This window comes from Sipha flava, unplaced genomic scaffold (genome assembly GCF_003268045.1).
Source record: "Sipha flava isolate LNK unplaced genomic scaffold, YSA_version1 209_pilon_pilon, whole genome shotgun sequence".
Lineage (NCBI taxonomy): Eukaryota > Metazoa > Arthropoda > Insecta > Hemiptera > Aphididae > Sipha > Sipha flava.
The window spans coordinates 252,229-277,737 of NW_020272821.1; the positions used below are offsets into that span (position 1 = coordinate 252,229).

A 25,509-nucleotide genomic window follows, 5' to 3' on the forward strand; every position below is an offset into this window, starting at 1 on the left:
AAAAAGAATTTGACTTATTTAATATATAAATAATTATAAACTAAAAAATGCAAGTGCATAGTATCGTATTATTTAGAAATAAACCAAGTTAGGATTTTTTTATTTATATAATATGATACAAGGAAACTGTTAAATGGTAACTAAAGTAAAAAAATAAATAAATTGCTATAATTAGTTTCAAATATTGCCTTTGGTAATTTGTACTTATTGTACTAATACGTATTTAAAGGTATTCGATAAAACAGGTATTATGAAAAAGTTGAGTTTCTTGGATTGTTTTCAACTTTTAATTCATTGTCTATCGCTATACATCGTATTTGTGTAAATTATTTAAAAGTCGTTATGTTGATAATAGTTGTAAAACAAAACTCATAATTTGAATGGAATATTTAATATTTACAAACACATTGATTTAATTCAAAAAGGTAGGTAACAATAATTCAATAGCATAACTGCAATTCGTAATATTATAATACCAGACAAAATGCATACAAAAAAACATGCTTATGATAGTTGATTAAAACAGTACAATAGGTATATGATAGTATATAGTCGCATGAAATTATCATAACAAACGCACACGTGTTACAAAAACAACAGTGTTTCCTTACAACATTATAATTATAAATTACTAATTTAAAATAATAATTATATTAATAAACAATACGTAGTGCTTAAAGCGGCTAAAACATAAGACTAAAGTGGACTCCATAAACTGGTTGATTACGCTTAAAATAATAAATAAGTACTTGTTACGTACATTGTATCAGTTCCTTATGTCGACAATGTAACTATCTGGAATGTGGGATGAACTTTACGTGTTATTATGATTTTGAATTCTGAGTGAGGCGAGTTATATTAGATGAACATTAACTTTTCAAAAAGTACTGAAAAGACACAACAATAAGAGTATAACATTAAGCAGTCATACTACGTAATATTTAATTCAAATCATTATAAGTACCATATAGTTATTGATAGTATAAAAATATGCAATACTATGCATGGTATAAAATTACATCGATAAATTTATATTTATTATTAAGTTACTTGTACATGAGTTTGGACGTAATTGCAGCTTAAGATCTACGCGAGAGTTCTTTTTGTTATTTATTTGAATTTTATATCCAATAATAACGTTTCAAATTTTCGTTAGATCGATCGAAAATGAAAATTTTATTTTAATATAATTAAAATTTATAATTCTTACTGGACGATAAAGTTGTCACAAACGTTATTCAAGCCGTTGTATTGTTATTACGACGCGCTAACATTTCTTCATTCCACCGCGTGCGCACAAGACGTATAATTATTTCCGAATCAAACGAGCCATCTAATGGACCGCCATTGCCCTCGGGGGTATTCAACAGAGTTTTACACGTCGATCGTATACATTTTTTTTTACCCTAAATTACCATAATCGTTCCGCACTCTGAGAACTTTAAGAGAACGTACAAACAATTTTAATCCGAAAATTATCTAAAGTTCAAAACGACCGTGAACCGTATTGGACATAATTAAATAGTAATACCGAGGTACACCGTATTTTATTTAGCAATCGACTACAGTATAGTTTTTGTAATTTATAATAATAAGTAAAACAAAACATTATGTTCCGAAAAAATGTATTAGGGTTAGCAAAACTTAACAATGCGTGATTCACAATATTATTGCACCAATTAGTTTTAGTACCTTTATTAATATAAAATATGCTGTGATAATATTAGCAAAGAATAATAATTTAAAAAATGAGCTAAAATTCTAATTATATTAGTTCACATTAATTTTAAGTCAACAATTTTAAGGTTCTTAAAAAAAAATTGATTACCTAATTATAAGTCCAATCATTAACGAGTATTATTACCTATTAATAATTTTAAAAAAAACCGTTTATTCAATACAAAATTTATTTATTTAAATGTATATACATATTATCTATATCATTATATAAATTGTTTTATATTATTAAATACGTCTTGTATATAATATAAGATACAACTATGAAATAATGTAAATGCTGTACATATATGAGTATATTATCTTTAACCATAATAAAACCTTTCGTTATTTTTTTTACGATGAACAATAATTGCTATAATTGTAATAGTATATTTTACATATATTTTATCATCATAGGTCTAGGCATTGGTTCAAGTTTAACATACAATGTAAGAACTACGGTACATCATAAAATATTTGATGGGTTACTAAACGATTATATAAAGTTTCAAGTTTGAATTATTTGTAAACGCAGTTTATTATAAATCGTACTCTCGCATTTTGAAAAAAAATATATTTATTATGTTTTTATCTTTTTTGAAAAACATTTAACCGTATCGCTATTTTTTCCCCAAACAAAACTTAAGATATTTAAGAAAACGAGTTAAGTGTTTTTATTTATTTATTTTTTTTTTTTTTAACTAAAAATTAGTACGAAACATAGTTATATTTAATAATATAATGGAAATATTATTACGAATAAAACAGTATTAAATTTAAATCAGTATTTAAGCTTAAGCAAGAATTATTTAATGAAGACAAAATTGAAAAATAAATGTACTAAACAATTTATACAAAAATGTTATAAGTTACTGAATATCAAAAATCAAGCCATGTAAATCGTGATTTAAGATCGTTGATTAGGTAAGTACCCTATATGAATTATTTATATAAATATTTCAACTACTTAATTGCTTATATAAGTAATTTAATTTATAAATAATTTATTGATACATGATGGACAAAGATTAAATATAAAACACGGGTCACTTATTAATCCTTATGTTCAACTTCAAGTAATAAAACTTAGTATATTTTTTTTTTGAAACGATTTTACTATTTCTATTGTGCGTGCTACAACGTATGAAATGTATTTACTTCTTCCTTATGTGTTATAACAAAAAATGTATTTTGTACAAAATAATTGAGTTTTCTTCAAAGTTTCATATTGAAGATGATAAATTTCATGATTATAACTGACTGAAATAAATGATTATTGTAATATTTTGATATGACTAATATACTTCATAATAATCTGTACTTATTATAAAAATTATTCATTATTAAACATTTTATTTACATAAATATAGTATTAATGTATAGCCTACTAAACTAACTAGATATAAAATATTGGACTCAAATTTTAGACCATTTACCAAATCCTAAGTAGTTTTTAACTTTTAGTGATTAGTTCCTGTGGACAACACCTAAACTCGACATTAATATTTTAGATTCAAGTTTAGATGTTTAGGAATGCTAAAACCATAGCCATTTGGTGAATGGTTTATGGATGCAACAAGTAAAAATTATATACATATATTTTTTAAGTAAATTCAATATTAAACTAAATAGTATTATAAATAACAAACTAAATAATTTACGTTAAACATCGCATCGATATAGTTGGTGTTGTGTAAGAAAATAATCGTATTAATACTCAGGATGTTATAGATGTGATTACCTTTTACCAAGTATTTGTGAGTAGGTACTAGGTAAATGTATAGGAGTGTAGTGTATTAAAAATGTTTAGATGGCATACATAAAATATTAAGCTCTCAGGTTCATGGGATCCGAATAAAGTCTATTACGTAAGGTATTAAGCTCCAACTGAACTAATTCGTTCGTCACCCGAAATTTCGCTATTTACACTAACAAAAAAATAAAATAAAACCGGACACATTTGCAGTACATTTAACATACTCATCTACTACTACTACTTTCAGTGGCAATTTGCAGGAGATATTTAAGGCGAAATCGACTGCGATTACTATCTACCCGAAACCAAAAAGTTAAACGAATAAAAATATAATATTATTGACGTAACGCAATATTAGTAATAGCGGTTTTTTTTTCTAGATGACGCTGACCTGATGATCCATATGTGGCGTGCGGAAAATTGCGTACGATAATCGGAAGCATCACGCCCGAAGACATGTGCAATCCTTGGTTGAGCACGTGCACCGCGAACGATACGGCCACAATGATCCAGCCCCATCCGCCTTCCGGGTAGTAGTGCTGCTTAAGGGTGGGCACTTCGGTTTTTACCACTACCGGGCACAGGACCTCGCTGCAACTGGGCAGGTCGCTGCATGTCGCCAGTCCGGAGTCCAGATCAGGATCCATGTGTGCCGCCACCGTCACTACAACTACCTACGTCGCCACGGGATGCACGTGCCGCCACTGCGGCGGCGGCTATACGGTCCCGTGCCGGTCTTTGTCGTCGTCACCGACGCCACTGCTATCGCTCGACGACCGACTGCAATACGTAACTCGTAAACACTCGCGTTCAAAGAGGCTGGGAGTCGTGAAAGAGGGGGTGTTACGCCAAGAAAACCAAATCCACGGTAAAAATAAACAGTTTTTCGCGTTCGATTGAAACGAACAGAACACGGGTTGTTTTTTTTTTTTACCACATAAGATTACCGACGTTATAATTAACGTTGTTACTAATCCAACACCGTCGCATTTAAATTAGAACGTACGAGTTTATGGCACGGAATCCGCATGCGTTGCTCTCCGATTTTTACCGTGGATATAATTATTCTAGGTGCATAAGACACTACACCTACGTCGTAACGCGCACGGCATTGTGTTTTGAATAGTTGATCGCTAAATATTTTTATGACGTGTGCACGACCTGATCATAACGAAACTCGGGGATTGATCTGTTTTCAGCTAACCAAATTCAAGAATTAAAAGATATTCAACCTGGGGGCGTGTATTGAAACATAATTATTGTTATCCTCTTGGACCCTGATCATATAGTCTTCGTTTTACCCGTAAAACCTGTTTAAGGTTCTTTTTTATATACATTTTTATTTATTTATTTATTTTTTTGTAATACGTTGTACGTACCTACATAAAATGTACTATGCACGTACATAACCAATTTTCAAAAAAATATAGCAAATTAACTAATTACGGATAGACCAGAAATATTATTACGGTTGTTTGTTCCGACAAAAATCAACAAGGTGTACGTAAAATGTCATAAAAAATTTATTTTTACAAAAATTGTCTACATGTATTTAAACGAATTAAAATGAAATATTAACATAGTTTTAAAAAGTTTAATCGATGTTAAAATTCATTCTAATAGTATCTAACGATTTCTTGTTTTTATTGATAGATTAATTATTTGAAATATAAATTGTATTAACTATTTAATGGTAATGTGTATATTAAATTAATTTATGTTTAATGAAATCGTTTTATAAACGAATCAATTTCTTTAACATGAACGTTAATGTTTTTACATGAAATATAATCTTAAACTAGATTCTAGATTTTAAAGTAAATGTTTAATAAATGTTGATATAAAATAACCTAAATAATGCGTTAGTTTCACAAAACTATTAACACATTTTTTGAATACATTATTCGTTTTGTTTCTTTTTTTTTTTTTTTAATAATTAATTATTCGAGAAAATTGCACGTGAATACTAAATCAGGTTAACACAGCCACACGGATTCGGAAAAAAAATACCATATGGCAGACAGATACAGATCATAGGACCCGGTTTAGAAAAAAAAAACCGATTAAAAAAAAAAAATAATAATAATAAGAAAATTGGCCAAATCAATGTACGCACGTAAACCGTAAGAAGGACGGATGGCTAAGAAATAAAACCGGATTGGAATTGCGGAACGGCCTGAACGGATCGGGTAAAAATCTAAAAATGAAGCACATCGTGCACACGTGGTGTCGTTGGTTTTAAAAACAGAATAAAGAAAAAAAAATCGCTGATTACCTCATGGGTACAGAAGCGATAGGAATGCTTTACGCCAAATCCATTTGTACCGGGCGGTGTATTACGTTCGCTTGAGTATTTTAGGTTTTTTTTCTTTATTTTTTTTTTTTTTTAACTTTTTTCACGTGAACCGCAACGATTAGCGAAATAATATACAGGAACAACTACTGACGAGCGTCGTAATTTTTTAAATTAAATATTTAAACGTATTTCGAAAAACGAAAAAAAAAAAAATACGCACGTTTCGCGGGCGAGTTCAACTGTGTGGCCCACTGCTGATGCGCACTCGTGACCGGCAGGGCGAACGCGCGACGGCAGTGTAATCGAGACTGGAGTGTTGCTCACTGGTTTCGAGCTTCGGACGGCGGCAGCAGCGACGGCGGCGGCGGCGGCGGCGGCGGCGGCGGTACAACCCTCACCATCATCCGTGGGACGGGTATTACGAGCTTGATTCGGGGGGGAAACGGATAACCGTGTGCGATAATTATAATCGTCGAGTCCGTCGGTCGAACGTATGCGTGCGCGGGTGTGCGTTCGTTTTTGAAATACAACCGAACGTTCGAGGTGTCGAGCGACAAATCGCGATGCAACGTGCAAAAGGAACGAGAATCTGTTCCACTGGAGTCCGACCCCTCGATCCTCTCGAGGTCGTGTGCGACCACTGCAGTGGCTTTTCACCGGTACCAATTTTGTCGAATAAAATATTAACTTTCTACGAACGATCGTCCAGAACAGTTTTGCGAGTGTATCTTAAACCCTACGATAGCTGGTTATTACGAACATTGGGCCACGAGTTATCTTCGCTAAATGTGATGATGTTCAATTGATTACTATTTGAACTAATATACATTATAACATTCAACTTTTAAAAATAGCGATTTCCAATTTTTGTTTTCAGTATTTTTTCCAACTTTTTTTTTTTTTGATCACTGTGCACTAGCTTCTCGTGGAATCGTACCGATGCAGTCGCGTTACTGCGCTCGTGCCTTACAATGTTATCGCGGTTATCAGTCACATCGGAACGGTTGAAACGTCTACGGTAGGAGCTTGTCTACGGTAAACGGTAATTGAAACGATAGCACTACGAGACGACCTTTACGTTTGTAAAAAAAATAAAAAAAATGGAACATACAGGTCGGGATACTGAAAAACTGGGTGTGAGACGCTCTTGCGTCGCACCGTCGATCACTTTAACGCAATCCAATAATGTATTACTGTTTTAGAATTTAAAAAACGTAGCGTATTGTAGTATATTTTGAAAATGATTCTTAGAGGGTTTCGGTTTGCCGTTCAAAATACTATTTTATACGCTAATAGAGGGTAGCGTGAAAAGTGTGAAAACCCTAACGAGCAATCTCATGAGTACTACAACTCTTATAAAAACTTAGTTGCAAATAAAAATAAAAATCTTCGACCACATAATATAAAATAAAATTTTATAAAATCAAATCAAATGTTGGATAAATTATCTGTATGATTTGAAGGTTACATTTTTTAAATTAAAAGCAAAAACAAATTATCATATACGAAAAATGGTACGAGTGAAGCTGTGAATATTAGAAACTACTTGTAAAAAATAACAAGTCAAGATTTTGAAATAATTTCTATATAAATATTTTAAAGAAAATTAATTTAACACAAATTTATCAATATTAACATTAATACACCAGTTAGATAATTCATCAAGAATAGTAATAGTAATAAGAATACTGATTTTGATTGAATAACATAATTCGTTAATTCTTGAAACTGTATCTCTTTAAAGGTAAAAAATTATATTATCATAATTTTTAATAATCAGATAATTTTTTGATTTTTCAACATTTATTAAAATTTTCTGTATTTATGTTCTATGGCATTAATAACATTAACACAATTAAAAATCTAGGTAAATGCAAGCCAAGTGTAATCCCAAGTTTCATTTCAAGTGTAGTACTATTAATGTACTTTATTTGAGCCTATTTTATTTATACGGCAATAATAGTATAATAAGAATCAATGATAATATGTCATTAAAATATGATTATCATTGGCTATTGGTTTAATATAGGTTTTAGGAACTTTAAAATTCAAATATTCAAAAATATTTGTGAAAATAATTTATTTTGGCATTAATGAATAAATAGCCATAAATTGATTTACCCAAATCAATTTATAATAAGTGGTAAAATAGTAATTTGTAAAATTGGTTTGTTTTTATAATTTACATTTTATATGAACATCGTTTCGTGAAGAGCGTTATTTCTAATTTATTAGAAAATTTATATTTTGATTTGTGTGAAATTATTAAAAGATATAAAAATATAAAATAACATTTAAAATTTGTAATAAACCTATTTCACGGATTATAATTATTAACATAATCGTTATAAGGTATTATAATAAACATCTCAATTCCTTTATAAAATGTTAATTTTTTTAATCATGCATGCCTATCATTAAGCTCAGATAATATTTTGATTGTTGGTGATAGCTTTTTTTTTACATTTACATGTTTCATGCCGTAGTAGATTGAATGATATAGTAAAATAATTATTATTATTAATTTGTCTATTCTACATCTTAAAGCAGAGTTCTGAATTTCCATATATAATTGTAGCTCTTTAGACGTGTTTGTTGTGTTAGTTAAAGAAGTAAATCAAATGGCAATAGGATATTGCTTCTATGCAATACATCATTTATATTGTACATTACTCCGCCTTAAATGTCAATCATGTGAAATTAAATTAATACGTCTTGTAATAATATTCAATGATACCTTTTTTTCTTTTATGAAAAGCAATGTGACTTATAACTGATTGTTTTTATATTTGCTTTGGACATCAATAGTTATTTAATATCGTTTTGGTTTTTGATAAATAAATTATATTCAAACTGCTCAAAAAAAAAAAAATAATAATAATAATAAAAATAGTTTACGCACTATAACGTAGTTAAAATAATTATAGGTGTCTATATAAAATAAGAAATCGTAAAAATATTTGGAATGTATTATTATTTTATAATTAAACGTTAGTTATACTATAAATAATATACACATATGATGCCGCACGTAACAAAAACAAATAAAGTAAAAATTATAAGATTTCGAAGACCCAATATTGATAAAAGAGACGATCGATGGTAATACTTGTTGGGATACGACTATGTACGTACAATAACTACGGTATATATAATAATTCCCCGTTGCATTTATCCCATACATTTGTGCTCAGTAAGAAGAGGTATTTTTAATTAAACTCTTCGAGCACGTATATAAAAACTATAATAAATATGAATGCTTAATTTTCAGCTCGATATTTCTTTCCATCAACTGGAATGTAGAATTAAACTGAAATGTCATCACATGCATAGTAACTAAACGCATAATAGTGTTAAGTGTTTTACAAGTATTTTGTCGAATTATTTATTAAAGTTATAATAATCTTCAATTATAACTGGCCCGGTTTAGCCTAAACTAGTGATGTTGTTTCAATTTTTTTTTTTTTTTTTTTTGTTTACATAATGTACCGATTATTGCAAGAACAAAATGATTTACATAGGATATTTTTTAGTACTTTTATCTTTATTGTTATTATATTATTACAACAGAAGTGATATTAGTATTATATGATTATTAAATTTATGATTCTAAATCGATTTATATAACTTGATCATATTTTACAACTTTTAATGTTGGGTGGAAAAAAATAAAAACCAAGCAATAAAATCAAGTTTCTGAATAGTTGGATTATTGTTTAAAAAATTATGATGTTTATGTATTGAATTGTCTTTAATAAAAATTAGGATTCTAGCGATACCCTAAATTTAAACATTTACAATTTAGAAATAATCTATACATTTTGCATAATCCAAATAATTAGGTGATGGAAATATCTGACATTTTATTGGTGAAGTTGAAAATGTAATAAAAATAGTGATTATTGTGAACTGTGTCGATATTAAATAATCGATAAAAATTTTGTTATACTCTATTCATAATAATTTGTAGTAATGCATACTTAAAAACAAAAATAATTGTTTTGTGTCAAATTTCATTTTACACTTTCAGATATTCAATAAATAAAAATTTTTAAGATATTTAAAATCAGTTAAAAAATAAGAATACCTTATGGTCCATTTGATACTTGATAAAATGCATGACTATTCACTCACCTGAAAAAAATACAAAACAAAGTTAACAAATTGTAAGAACAAAGATTAAATCATTTATATACAAGTTGAATGAATAAAATATGAATGTATTTATGCTATATGACCACAAATTGTTTATTCGACCAAATTAATAAGGTATAATATGTTTAATGGTTCGATGCTATTGATTTGTTGGTCTATCTAATGGTCAAAACGGTTTGCCATAAACAAAAAACCTTTTTCAAGATTAATAAAACCATCTTCTCATTAATCTCGCCCCTTGTCTGCGATTTATAAATTACGTATAGTTTTTTATATCTATATAATTCTTTATTTAATTTCTTCATTCTTTTAATTAAATATTAAGTTACTTTTTTTAAGTACCATTAAAAAAATAATGGTAAAACAAAAAACAATAAGGATTTATTTTTTTGTATTTAATTACAATAACACAATTAAGTTAGAACCAATGATCCTATAAATATTTATTTACACCATGTTGAAGAATTCAATAATTTGTTCAATTTTTCTAATGCACTATAAAATGTTGAACATGTATGAAATTATTTGATCACAGGAAAATTCATTGTAGTGTTAATTGTGTTCAATATATAATGCATTTAAATATACATGTTTTACATATTCTATAAATATAATACAAAAAATAATAACGTATAGTATCACAGAAAACAAATAAATTTTTGCAAATTCGATCATATCATTTACTTTGCAATTAAAATCTTAATAATCTATAAGCTCTAATAAAATATTTTAGTCACTAACTATAACACAATTGAAGTTTGTCTAGGTTTTGAATATCTAAATTCTTGCAAAAATTTTACACATTATTTTATTTTTTACGTATTGTTGTTTAAACTTTGAATCGAAATAAATGTTTATGGTGTACCAAATTAATAAAATACTCAAATCTTTACAATTTCAATATTTAAATTTACAGTAGTTCAGTAAACACTTATTTAAAGTGTGTAAAATTATGAAATAAAATTACCAGTGATATGTATAAAGGTAGGTTCAATAATTATTAATCAAATAAAAGTAACCAATAAATTAGAAATATTATTAAAAACTGTGAACGTAAATTAATTACTGTAATCGTTGAGCTAATATATTTTAAACATATACCAGCAAGTCACGAGTTTCATAAATAATTACATTTGATTAAGTATTATGATTAACAAGCAATGCAATTTAAGATTTTATCTGTTTGACAATATTTATGTGATTGACATATTTTAAATCATAAATAAACAATAGGAAGATTATTGAGTAGATTACTTACGTCTCATAGAACTTGGAGTCTAATTTATTTAAGCAAATAATTTATGAATGAACAGAGCACTGGCTTCATTATTATTACATAAAGTTAAATATAGAATTGAGGATCTACTAAAATATTCAAATCTATACAGCCTAGCATGAGTGATCGAAAAAATCATTTAATTTGTTTTTACTATGAATTCCAGTCAAAACTTTACTAAAATAAGTGTATGAGGTATGATTTTTTTCACAAGTTTTTACGAGTTATAAATTATTTCATCTTTGATAAGAAAAAACAAACTTTTGTGGTCTGTCACTTCTTAATGCTAATTCATGCATCTATAACTTGGTATTATTAAAATTAAGATCTATTAATAAAATTAACAGTTTTTTTTTTGTCATTAATTATATACGCTTAAAATAATCAAAACTTATCATTTCGTATCAATCAGTAAATCAATAGAAAAATTAATTAATTCACTATGTGAAAAAAAATAAGAACAATTCTGATTAAATAGTTAAAAAATAAATATCAACAGCGATTACTGTGAATCTAAAAATAAGATATCATTATTTACAGTTTGAACCTATTAATATAAATAATATTCTTAAACTGAGAAATATGTTTTAAGAAAAAAACACGACACTTGGTTAGATTTACGACAACCAAGTATCTAACGGTAGTTCAGAAAATTATTCAAATTGTTCTGAAAAAGCTGACATGTAGCCAACAAATCAACTTTACCCTAAATAATTTATTATACGAATTATTAATGTATATACATATATTAATACATATTATATACACATATGTGCATGCGCTTGTTTGTGTGTGCAAATTTTTAAATATTTATTATGTATTGTACATACATATTGTTGTAATATAAATATATTAACATTAAAAAATGAGCAAATCCGTATACTAATTATAATTTTAGTACAAGTTAAATTTAGATCAATGAAGCAATTCGACCTAGACGGTAGTCTATCGTAAAATTAATACATTATAATTATAGATGAATGGGGATTCGGATAGTCCACGATTCATTAGCATGTGTACTTCCCCAAACCAGTGGCTATGAAAAAATGTTTAGTTAATAAAACGAAAATTCTATTGAAATTATTTGTATTTTATTTGGTTTGCTTGTTGTGTTTACACATACCGCATATTTTATTTGTTTAAAATATGTAAACTAGAAACTGTTACCCCACGAGAAATTTAATACGTTATGGTCCACAATATTTTGACTAACGTACTTAAATTCAAAATGACGATTTAGATTTTGGGTAAATGTTTTATTTTATTGAAATAACCAAAAAAAATCTTTAATTTGATAATACGTGAATTTGATAGCATCCTTAAAGAATAATTTAAATAACTTAAGAAATATAATTTCAATATATAATATAATATAATATATTATATTATATTATAAATATATATATATATATTAATTATATTATAAATTATTATATAATTTTGAGTGTTTGATATTTTTTTACATATATTTTGAGAATCGTATTCAACTAACTAAACGATCTTCCGTATGCTATACATATTTTCGGTGTATAGGAATGTTGTTTAATTTTTTAATTGATATTATACGAACCATCTTAATTACATTCGTGTGGTAAAAACCTTAGTAAATTTTTAAAAATTAAAAAAATTAAATGTAATAAACCAGAACCCATTTTAAAACAAATAATAAAATAATCAAATAAAAAAATCATTCTTCGCTTCGTTCATAATATAAAATAACTTAATTAACCCATAGTAACAGAGAAAGAAAATATTAAAACTCTGATTTCAAACTAAAAATATATAATAAATGTATTAATTTTTTTTTTCCAATGTACCTTCCAAATTTATTTCAATATTTTTAAAATATATTTGAATGTAAGTTTAAATAATTCAAATGTATAATGAAAAATTAGTACGAATACTTATCAATATTTTCCTTTTTAACATTTAAAATTAAAGTTAATCATTATTTTCAAATTATGTAGAATTAACTAACATATAATATGCTAAAGTTTACAGAGAAAAAAAACTTTGTTACAGTTAAAATAACTAATGTAATAATATTAAATTACTGTTACATTTTTAATCATTAAAAATAAGTGTATAATTTATTTTGACAAGCTTGTATACAATATCTAAGTATTAAGTAATATCAAAATAATCACACTAATAGTTTAAAAAAATACGACTTCATGTTTCTATCTATTTTACAGTTTTAAATTGTTTAACTTTAATTGAAACTTATTCGTATACAAACCAAATCTTTGATTAATAAAATCTTATTATTATCATAAAACTCGTTTTATTCTAATATTACTATTTTTTAATTAACGATACGAATTACATCACGTAGATACATTTTGTATATATTTTTATAAACCTACGCAATTGTATTTTTTAATATATATATTTTGATGAAACAATTACAATATAACTTATGAGTGCACTTCAAAAAGTCATTAATACAAATATCAATATTTTATAAATCTATTTTGTAAATAAGTTTAGAAAATCTGAATGCGGGAAAAGGTGAACGTATGTGTTTATATATACTTTAATTAAATTAACATAGAAATTTGCTAGTCAAGAAATTCGTAAATAAAACATAAAAAAGTATTTTTGTTTTATTTTTTAAATAATAAGATGTAAAAACCCTGAAATCCCAAAATTGTTTTAATAATAAACATATAAATTCAATTGAACATTTCAGTTTTTTGACACTTAGCTTAATGCCAAAGAAAAAGTAATAAATTAACATAGTTTGTTATCATAGGGAAACAATATCTTTCAAAAACACTCTGAAACAATTTTTTTCTCATTTTCTTTTGAACACACACGAAAAAGTCCATTAGGATTTTTTTCCGATGAAATGCAGACAAAACAAATTTTATTCAAAAATAAAGTGTCATTTTTATAAATAAAATAAGATATTGATTCGTCTTCGGGCATCATTTAAACTGTATACGGACTTCACAAATATTTATATCATGACCACGTAGAGTATGGATGGTATTAACATAACCCGTTGAGCCATAATTAATTCCACGACACAATGCAAGAACACTAATGGTGGATTTCAAATAACTTTGTTTTAATTGATTTTCGTATTTAATAAATGTAAATTAAACTACATCCATTTTACATTAAATTTGTTATTTAAAATATTAATAATGAAATATAAGATAAATTAAAAAATAAAAGGATAAACAATGTATTAGATTAATAATTAGTGATTATAAAAATCAATAAAAATAAAATAATATATTTTATTTTCACACAACAAAAGTAACAATGAAATTAAATCATATGTAAAATTGGTAAAATCGAGTAAAGTTATTTAATTAAAAACGTATTGTTTATGATAATATATATTTTTTCTTTTTTTTTACATACACGTATATTCACAGCGAGGCGATGGGGGTAAAAAATATAAAATATGAAAACTTCATAACTCAAAGTATTAAACGTGTTTATATTATATCGTACTAATTAAAATATGAATAGAAGTTGATTCATGTATTAATTTTATAATAAGTTATCGCTCCAGTAATGGAGTTGTACCGAAGTGATTGCATACCTATTATTAAAATACGAATAAATGTCCGACATTTTTTTCAATTAAATATAATTATTTTCAACGAAAGCTAGCTGTACCCATTGAATGCATTATAAAACTATTATTATAGAATTTACTGTACACACAAAAATCCGTCGTTCAATCGTAAATCACAGGCGTCTCGCCCCTGCCTCCTACACGACAGCAGTCGATGACATTGTATCCGTATTTATTCTATGCTCTCTCTCTCTCTCTCTCTCTCTCTCTCTCTCTCTCTCTCTCTCTCTCTCTCTCTCTCTCTCACACACTCTCACTCTCTCTCTCTCATCTCATGCGATTATTATAATAAAAATAATAACAAAAACTCGTCCCACCACCCGTACACCCATGACGATTTTGGTAAAACACTCTCACTTTCTCTCTCACTCTCTCTCTCTTTCTCTCACACACACACATACACACACACACTTACATATTTATATATTTCTATAAATATACACACATACACCCTCGGGGGTCCCATTAATCCGTTCCGTTATTATAACGAACCCTATCCGTCACAGGCGGTATACGCGCATGCGATATAATGTATACCGTAGAGTAGTCGGCGTCCTACTTCCACCCCGTAACCGTGACTCCACGAACCGTTATCCTTCCGTAGTTCCGTGCTTCACCCTTGGCCAAACCACTCTCCCTCCAACCATCATTTCTCTTCCACCACTGTGGAATATCGTACAGCTATCACGCGTGCGCGTATGAGCGCGAGTATTCGGGGGATTTATTGGCCACTTGAAATTCTCTTGCATAAAACGCGAAAGATCGCAATGTCCACTGTTTTGTGATGACGAGAGACAGAGAGAGAGAGAGAATATAGGTACCCAACATTTTATCATTACGGAATCGTATATAGATATGAATTGCGGAGCGTATGCCTTACATGTACCTACTTATATATAAAGTATATATCTGCTTATGGTTAAATAATGATAGTCTTATCTCACACGCAGAAATAAAATAATTTTTCCTCCGCCAACGAAATTATACATTTATAATCAATACAAATCACACTCGTCAAAATATTCATGAAGCTCGGAGAGGTGAAAAACCAACTTTGATATTATATCTATATAGGCAAACAGTTAAATATTTTCAGCTGAATCATATATTTTGGCTGTGCATAAATTATATATTATACTGAATAAAATGTGTATAATATCTACAATATTTGATATAACAAGCATTTGTGCACAGATTATTAAAATTTATAGTTATAATTTAAAAATATATGTTTTTTTGTGATATTATACAAACTCTAACTAATATTTGTTTTTTTTTTTTTTTATGTTTTTTTTCGAAGCAGTGCCTAAATTATTTATTGATATGATACCGGGAATGACGAAAAATAATAATATTGTCAACCATCGATGACATTTTAAGTTTTGTGTTAAATATTCAAGAATGTACAAATATTTATTATTTTCCCAAAATTTCACAATACTATTTATGCTTAGAGCATCATAAAAACTACTAATAATTATTTACAGAAAGAATACATTTTTAATTAGTGGATTTAAATATGAAAAAAGATGATTTTTCAATTTCTTATAGTGATAAGTAAACCTTGATGTAATTGGAATTGTGGGTTGATCAGAGACAAAATATTGACATGGTAACTGGGCTTGAGTGTATAATACCATTTGGACTCTTGGAAAAGGCCAGTACTTATAATAAATTGGTATAATCGGCGGGTTAAGATCAAATTTAGAAAAGGTTCTAAGGAAAATATATAACTAACAGATAGTAAGTATACCTACTGTAGTAAAGGTAAATATTTTTTTCAATTGAATCAATAAATATATTCTCATGCAATATATGAGTATATACTTAAGAGGACGTGATATACGCACTAGAAATTAAGCGTAAAAATACGTCTTAGTTGCTAAAAAAATATTCAGTGTAAATGTATTGTAAATTTATTATATAGAATTCATTTTAATTTTTCAGAGAAGACCATTATCTGTGATGTAGTGTTTTAATTTTTCACTAACAAAAATGGATTCAAAATTATTTATATTTTATAATTTGTAAAATTTAAAAAATTTTTAATTAGCTATAAAAAATGATTGAAAAAAGTTATTCAAAAAAAACAAAAACGCTATATTATGGATAATGTTATTTTCTTTAAAATAATAAAAAAAAAGAGAGTCTATAGATTCATACTATAGTATACATTTGCACTGAATGATTTTATACCTTGGAGTAAATATGGTATGGAGACCAGGAGAATTTTTGTACCCATTATTTTATTTCATTTTTATTCATTATGAATACAATTGTAAACTGTTAAAACTGTTTAACTATCTTTTTATTTTTTTTATATCATATGTATAATTAAAAGTCAATAAGTTTGTATTCAAATTAAAACAATATATGTTATACGTTTAACTATTTTAGTATTGATACTGTTATGTTTCCTAAACCAAAACTAACATGTAAATATTTTAAAAAGTAATTTACAATGTCTTAATAACAAAAATAAATAATTTTTTACATAAATATTAATGTAATTACTATACAAATATTTGTTATATTATAGATGCCTTAATAAATATATGAATTACATAGGTGTTTTATTTAAGAAACGCATATATTAGTAATGATCATAAACAAAAAAGTAAATGTAATTATAAAATGCTTATAAAAAAAAATATGTGAATATATTTTAAGGAGTTTGGGCACTAAATTATTCACATATGTCATGTGTGTCGTATTGACATGATTAATTACTTTTCGACTTCAAAATAAATACCTACATGAATAATTGTTTCTTCATCAAGTTTAAGTATGTTAACCATATTAGTTAAACAAGGAAGTATTTAACATACTGTGTTAACATACTGTATTTTTATACAACTACGAAAGAGATAATTTATGTTTATAAATTAAATAGACCCACTTATATGGTTAAAGATCATTACTAAAAGTGACCTAAATAATGACACAATCATATTTAACAGATATTTTTTTGTTTCATCAACTAGTTCTTCTAAACATACTTACATAGTAGGAAATTCTTCATCAAACATTAAATTAACACATATTATTCTTCATCATTATTTCACTATTGTATTATATTTATATTTAATTATATTTTGTTGATTTATTCAAGTTACTATAATTAATGGGTATACAAAAATGTAAATAGTGCATTTGCATAACACTAAAAGAGGATCAGTAGAATATTGTTTTTTCTTGACTTCAATTTTGTATAAAATGTTGTATACTTCCTATATGAATTCAAACAGAAGACAGTTACTATTCATGTTTTTGAAAACTAATACAATTTCATTTGTGTTCTCTGTATAAAATATTTGTTGTCCTATTTAATATTTATGATAAAATTAACAGCAAAATATGTCATATGAAGGAGCATATTTTTTTTAAATCAACCACTGCACTATATAATTAATAGAAGTTCGATATTATTTAGTAAAACAGACATAGTTTATGACTAATGTTAAATCTTTTGTCATATATATTACTAACTATAAAATATAAAAATAAAACTATTTTGTGGTTAATATCTCTTAAAATAATACTCGTGATAAATTAAAAAGTACTTCTTTACTAAATATTTTATTTTTATACTTAACTAAATTCACCCTATATAAAATTTAAACAATTTTTATTTATATTCTTTTATGTTATTCTTATATTCAGAACATGTTTTATACCTGATGATGAATTTCAAAATCGAAGCCATTCAAAAATATTTTCACGTTTTACTATAAAATCATACTCCAGGCAAATTTTTCATTTTTATATTTTATATTATACAATAATTATTTATTAATATTATTAAAAATATTTAATAATATTAAAATAATTATATATATATATATTCATTTAATAATATTTTGTTATTATAATATTTCAGTTGATTTACAATGATATTGCATGTTTTATAGTCTTTTAACAGTATATAATAGTATAGTACTATTTATAATAGTCTATTAAAAGTATCTATCTTATTTTATTTTTAATATACTAATACACTCCGTTGGGCAAGTCTTAAACACCTGGTGACGGATTGATACGAACGAAGCCCTCTCATCACACGCACGATTGTAAGACTAATAGATACGGGTAAAATATTACTAAATGATTTCTAATAGCTGTCAAACGGTAAATTGATGTTACTCACATAGAGAGAAGAGGTCATTTTTGTGATTAGTCCCCTGCAGTACCTTCGCATCATAATAAATGCCCCTCTCACCTCGACGTGACGTTTGTCTCACAAGATACTATTCAACATTTATAATTATTCAAAATAAAAAAAGTAAAATGAATTACGGCAACAATAATATACTTATTCCATTTTACACTCTGTATTTAATAAAGATTCTGATAAACGCGGAAGTAGTTAAACACGAACATCTATAATATATTCATATCATGGTGGTTGAAATAAATACGGAGAGAGTAATTATAAAATAATACAAACAAGACAATAATTAATCATAATTCATGGAGTGCTGTTTCGAATTATAATATTTCAAAACAAAATACTAAATCTTTTAAAAATGTATCAAATTTAAAACAAACAATATTTAATAAATAAATGAATAAACAAATAGAGAGAGAGAACAAAAGTAGTAAGAGTGGTTATGAAAATGAATGTTGAAAGGAAAAGAGGAAGAGGATGACCAAAAAAGAGATGGTTGGATACGATTGAGGATGATATACTATTGGTATGTGCGTTAGAGATGTAGAAAATTGAAACAAGAGGAGGTTAAACAAAAATGGCCGACCCCAAAAAGTTGGGAGAAAGTCGAAGCAGAAGAAGGATAAATAAATAAATAAACACTTAGGTTGGAGTACCTATTATTAAATTCGTAAAGTACGATCGGTTTTAAAATAAAATACATTACAAATATAATAAGACTAAATTTTTATTTATTTATATATTAATTTACGAACATTAATGATTTAATAATTTTTAATTTTTATTTAATTTTTATTATTTTATTACATACAATATTCATTTTATTAACATAGATATCAGAAATTATAAAAAAAAATTGTATAATGAATCATATTATTAAAAATGTATAACTATTAGTTTTTTTATTAAAGAATGATTTTCGGTATTCATGAAATATGTTTTAATAGTTCAATGTTAATATCACTTATTTCTTGTAATCACCAATAAGATTAAACATCGATATATCTGAAAAATATAATAATTTCTATAAAAATTAGTAAAAATAAAACCGCATAGTTATGCATGGGTAATATACATTGAGTATCACCAGAAAAGCAATCAAATTATCAAAAATTATAATAAACTAATATGTGAATAATCTAGTAATTATGCCGATTCCTTTAGATCAGGTGCGGCAACCTTTTGAACAACGCCGGCCATATATTTTTTTTCAAATGTTTTTCAAGGGACATCATATGTAAAAAAAATTTTTACATATGATATATACTAATAATTGTATTGCTATTATATTTAATTATTTTACATACAAATATGAGTGTAAAAATACTATTGTTACTGGAAAAAATTGCTTTTAAGAAAAAATTTAATTTTTTGACAAATTACACATAATGGCTTATCTTTGTTTTCGACGAAAAAGTATAAATCAACCCAAACATTATTAAAAAAACGATGTTCATCATAAATTTTTCTTTTTTTAGTCGCCATAATGTTTGGATTTACTTGTAAAATGAAACTATTACAAACACAAACAGTCACACGTACGGGCGTAATTACGGTGTAATACTAATTTTTACAAGCGCAAAGTAACTATACCCATAGGTTAAATAAATTAGATACATATATATTAAATACATAGATTAGATATATTTAAAATTTTAATTTTTAAATATATATAAGTATATTTAATTTATCCTATGACTGAGTAGTGCAGCCATCATTATCTTCGACTCCAATTAGATAATAATAACAACTTTATACATTAAATTGACTATATACCTATATAGAAACATTAACTATTAACGATTAGATTAGATTTTATTTATAAAGAAAAAATAATTGAATATTATTGAAAATTACATGAAAAATCGTATTGAACAAAAATAAAACACAAAAATTAACCACCTTTGTGCACCATAAAAAATGGCTTCACGGGCCACATGTGACCCATGGGCCGCAAGTTGCCGACCCCTAATTTAGATGAATTAAGAATTTTTCAATGCATGCTTTTATATTAAAATGTTCATTATATAAATATGAAGTATAAGTTTTTTTTCACATATATTGTACTAATTTTATCTAAAATAATTATTCTAGTTAGTAATGCAAGACTTCGTAAACTATTTATACCTTTATCAAAGATAAGAAATTAAAAATCATACACATGTATGATTTATAAGTAATTATGTATATTTACCAAGCGAATATATTTATGCTCAAAAATTAAAAAATAAATTTTTTTTATTCTATTTAATAGATAAGTTAAATTATCTGTTGAAAATGCATACAATAATTAAATAATATTGAAACTGCACAACAAGTTAACAAATTAATATGACATAATCAATAGCATCATTCGCAAAATATAAAAAAAAATTAATTTTTTCATAGTTTGAACAACACAAAAAGTACATTAGTTTTAAAGTACGAGAGGTAGTACACAAATAATATTAAATACAAATTGTTTTAAAAATTAAACACAAAAGAGTGTTCTTTCAAAATTTAGACAACCTATATAATGTTTCTATTTTCCTAGTGATTTTTATAAACGTCAAGAAAAAAAAAATTGCATAAACATTTTCAACTAAGAACAGTGGCATATTTGAGTGATGGGAGGAGAAGATTGATCTATTCCATTAATTTATATGTTTGTGTAGGTATGTGCTATATATTTACGAAAATTAAATTTAAAAAAAAACCGTACATAGATTACCTATTTTTGATCATTATTTTAAATAAATTTAGTTTCTTAGTAACTAATGTTATTTGGATAGTTATTTTATGTTTCTAAGACCTCAACATATTTAGGAATTTTTCAAAAATGACATTAGGTAAATTTAAAAAAAAATAAGTACCAATATTATTTGCAATAAATATTTTTTTTAATTCATGAGGCATATATAGGATTTTTTTATGAAGGACAGGTAATATTAATATACCTCACATTTTTTGATTAGACTTTTATTCACATCTCCTCCATCCATAGAGTTGAGTCGGATACGCCACTACCTAAGGAACTTGCATTCAGATAATTTAAAAATATCATGATTCATGAAAAAGTAATTTATAATAATAACATAATACATCAGACTTTTTTAAATCTTATTCATCCAAAATAAAAATTATGTTTATATTAGAGATACATTTAACATTATATCTAACTCAAAAAGTTAGCCATTCTGGTAAAAATTTTCAATGTATAATACAGTTCCAACTTGATCACATTTTTAAAAAAAATGTAATTTACTAAAATCATTTGCTATAAGGTGTTACTTGTTGGTAACATAATGATCCTTTAAATATATATATATATATATATAAATATATATATATAAATATTCCTTCTACATAAGTTCATATGTGATATCTGAAGAACCAATTATTGTAATGGTTTACCGCAAAATTTCATTTGTTAATATAATGTAGGCAGGGCAGACAAGAGGGTGAAGGAGAGAATGCTAGAACCCCAGGGCCCGTACCTCTTAAAGGGCCTGCCATTTCAGCCTTTTATACAAAATTATATTATATACTTATTCGCCGTTGCATAAGATGCATATTTCAATATTTTTTGTACATAAGTGTGAAGTGTGTACAAGTATGTATATCTTGATCAAACAAGTGTAAGTAAAAGGGGCCTGGAACCGATCAGACTTGGAATCCTCAAAAATTCTTGCCAGCCCTGTTGGTAGATATGTAAATATTTTTATACATAGTAAAATGTAATGACGAAAATTATTTTTGTAATGTTTTTTTTTAATTTTTTATAAATAACAATCTACTACGTTTTGAAGTTTTGTTAACAGTAAGTATACTAAGCAGTATTTTTTATAATATGAAAACTGTGATAGCACAACATTACTCAACTCGATATTTCGTTATAGGATCGTTATATGGATGTATATCACTTATGTTATTTTATATAAAGTTCAATAATTTCAAATTATTTGATTTATATAAATCTTTCAAGTTATATTTTTTAAAATTTTTATCCCGAACGGTATACAACAACGCTCTCTATATGTTTACTCTACGATCAAATCAACAGCCATCTAGCGGTAATGGTTCGTATTAATAATTTTTTTAAATCACTATTCAACGACATAATTCGGGTATATAAGAAAAAAATTAAGTTAGTTTTATTATTCGCGATTCGCCAATTATGTAAAAAATCTCGGAGAAAATACGAAGCTTATTTTCGTATTAGAACTATTCATTCGCCATGATCACTAAATTTTGATTACAATCATACAGTAATGAATTGAAAATGATTTAAGCACTTACAGGTTGTTAGTTATTAATACTTAAGATACATATTTCTTATCATAGAATATACGGTTTTTTTAGTGTACATACAATATTATTTGATACCTATAGCCTGTCTAAATACCTATTGTAGAAACAGTTTTGATATTACTAAGGTTAACATTGTATAAATATTTGAAATGGTAAAATGTGTACGGTACGGTAACTACCAACCAAAAATATTCAAAACTATCGAAATTCGCTGGAGTTCAATAACTGATATGATTTAAAAACGATATTGGATTTAAGATAGTTTATGGTTAGGTCAGTTAAGACTAAAATCTTGTACCTATACGATATTTGTGTACCTAGTGCAATAATATACTTAACCTATTATGTTTACATTTAAAATAGATAAAGTTAAATACAATTACTGTTCAAACGTTTTAATATTTTTCATAAATGTGGTCCATTTAAAATTGTCTTTCTTTTTCAAAATTTATTTCAACAATCGAATGGTTTTTAAGAGTTTAATATACTTAACTAAGTTATGATAATTAAGGAAAATCGAGTTTTGAGTATTAAATTATATTGAATTTCTGGTATTTAATGTGATAATAGCTGGTATTAATTTTTCCAACTCATACCTACACTATCAATAACAATGTAAACAATATATTGTTTTTTTTTTTTTTTTTTTTTTTTTTATATATATATTAATACACTAAAATAATTATAATATAGAAATATTTCAAAAGTAATATGCATTGAAACCTATCAAACAGTCGGATAATTTAGCTATACGGATAGTTGTTTTTTATAAATTGTAATTCCTGGTTTAAGAAGGACACCTTTTGGTTTTTTATAATGACTAATAACCCATTTTTGAGTTTAACACGAAATCAACTTTTTTTTTTATTTTAATTTTAGGTAAATTACAAAGTTTTACTGTTTTGCATTCAGTTTGAATAAGAAAACTAAACAGCAATAATATTATACAATAGGCAACCATCATACACCACATAACACTTATAAAATATATTTTGTTTAGTTATGATGAATGTTTAGTTGCCTATAGTACAATATTCGATTAAGTCTCACTGACTCCAAAACAAAACTCTAGTTTGTTTATTAGTTAGTCATGTTTATTTAGCATTTATAATCATAACTAAAACCTTTAAAAATAAAAATTATTTTCATACAAATTTGTTTTAAGTATGCATTTTTAAGATTATATTTGTTTATTATCAGTTAGCATGAAATTTTTTTAGTAGGTAGATAGTTATCTACATTAAATCTTTGACCTTTCTTCTACGATCAAATGATCAAATAATAGTTATTAAAAAGTCAGCGTAAAACTGCAAAAGAAGAAAGTAGATAAATTACTTAAGCAACAATGTTTGAAAAAATAAACTTAATTTCAAGAAATTCCATTTTCATACATATTATCTCTATTATAATCTTACTATAAAAATAATATTTATCTCTAAGATCTATAATAGTCTTTCTTTATTTTTATGAATTTAGTTTTCGAATAAGCGTATAAAAATTGTGTATATACTTGAATAATTTAAACATCTAGAATAATAAGAAAACATTTTTTTATTAAACCAAACTTCACTTTTTTTAATGTGATGATTTTGTCATCGCTATCTTATATTTACAAATAAATTCGAAAAATGAAAATAGAGATTTTAAATTATTTTACATGTATAGAACTTATATTCTATTCTAAATATTCTTAACTTAGAAGTAAAATTATACGATTGTTTATTTATATGTCAAAAATTGAATAACGAATAAAAGTATTATAATTATATATAGGTACTTAATACATATAAGTTTAAACAAATCAAATTGGACACACATGGGCATGAAACTACCATAAATAAAATGTCTATATAAAAATAAAATACAAGTAAGATATTATATGTATAATTATATATTTACCAATAGATTTATTACCTAGTCAAGGATATCTGAAAAGTAAAATTATATCAAATCTAAAATTGAGCATTTAAAAATACTGTGCTTGACCTAACTCTTAACGATGAAACTTAAATAAAAAAAATTTCTTATGGCTTATTTGAAATGAAAATAATTATCGATTTTTAAATAAAAAACAAGCATTCAAATTATTGAGTTTTATATTTACTTAAAATACGGCTAAGGGACAAAAAAATATGTTAATTCCTTTAAGGACAGAATAATTGTGGAGATAAATATATTAGTGACATTGATTAGCTTAAAATCATACCTGGTTTAATACAAATAAAAGGTATTTAATTTATGTTCACTAAACTCT

The 25,509-nt window shown here is 26.0% G+C and overlaps 1 protein-coding gene across 3 annotated transcripts in view; it reads right to left on the bottom strand.

Annotated features, from left to right (window-relative positions):
- LOC112682727 (monocarboxylate transporter 2) overlaps window positions 1-25,509 on the bottom strand; it is a 218,699-nt gene that overhangs the window by 46,295 nt on the left and 146,895 nt on the right. The window contains exons 1-2 of one of the 3 annotated variants that reach the window (XM_025553415.1): window positions 5,751-6,091; window positions 3,867-4,255 (exon numbers count right to left, since the gene is read on the bottom strand). The exons of the other annotated variants lie outside the window; for them this stretch is intronic. Of the exons in view, the coding sequence (XP_025409200.1) occupies window positions 3,867-4,122 (256 nt within the window). The 5' untranslated portion in view covers window positions 4,123-4,255; window positions 5,751-6,091. Of the gene's footprint in view, window positions 1-3,866; window positions 4,256-5,750; window positions 6,092-25,509 lie in introns of those variants that run through there. 3 annotated transcript variants of the gene reach the window in all.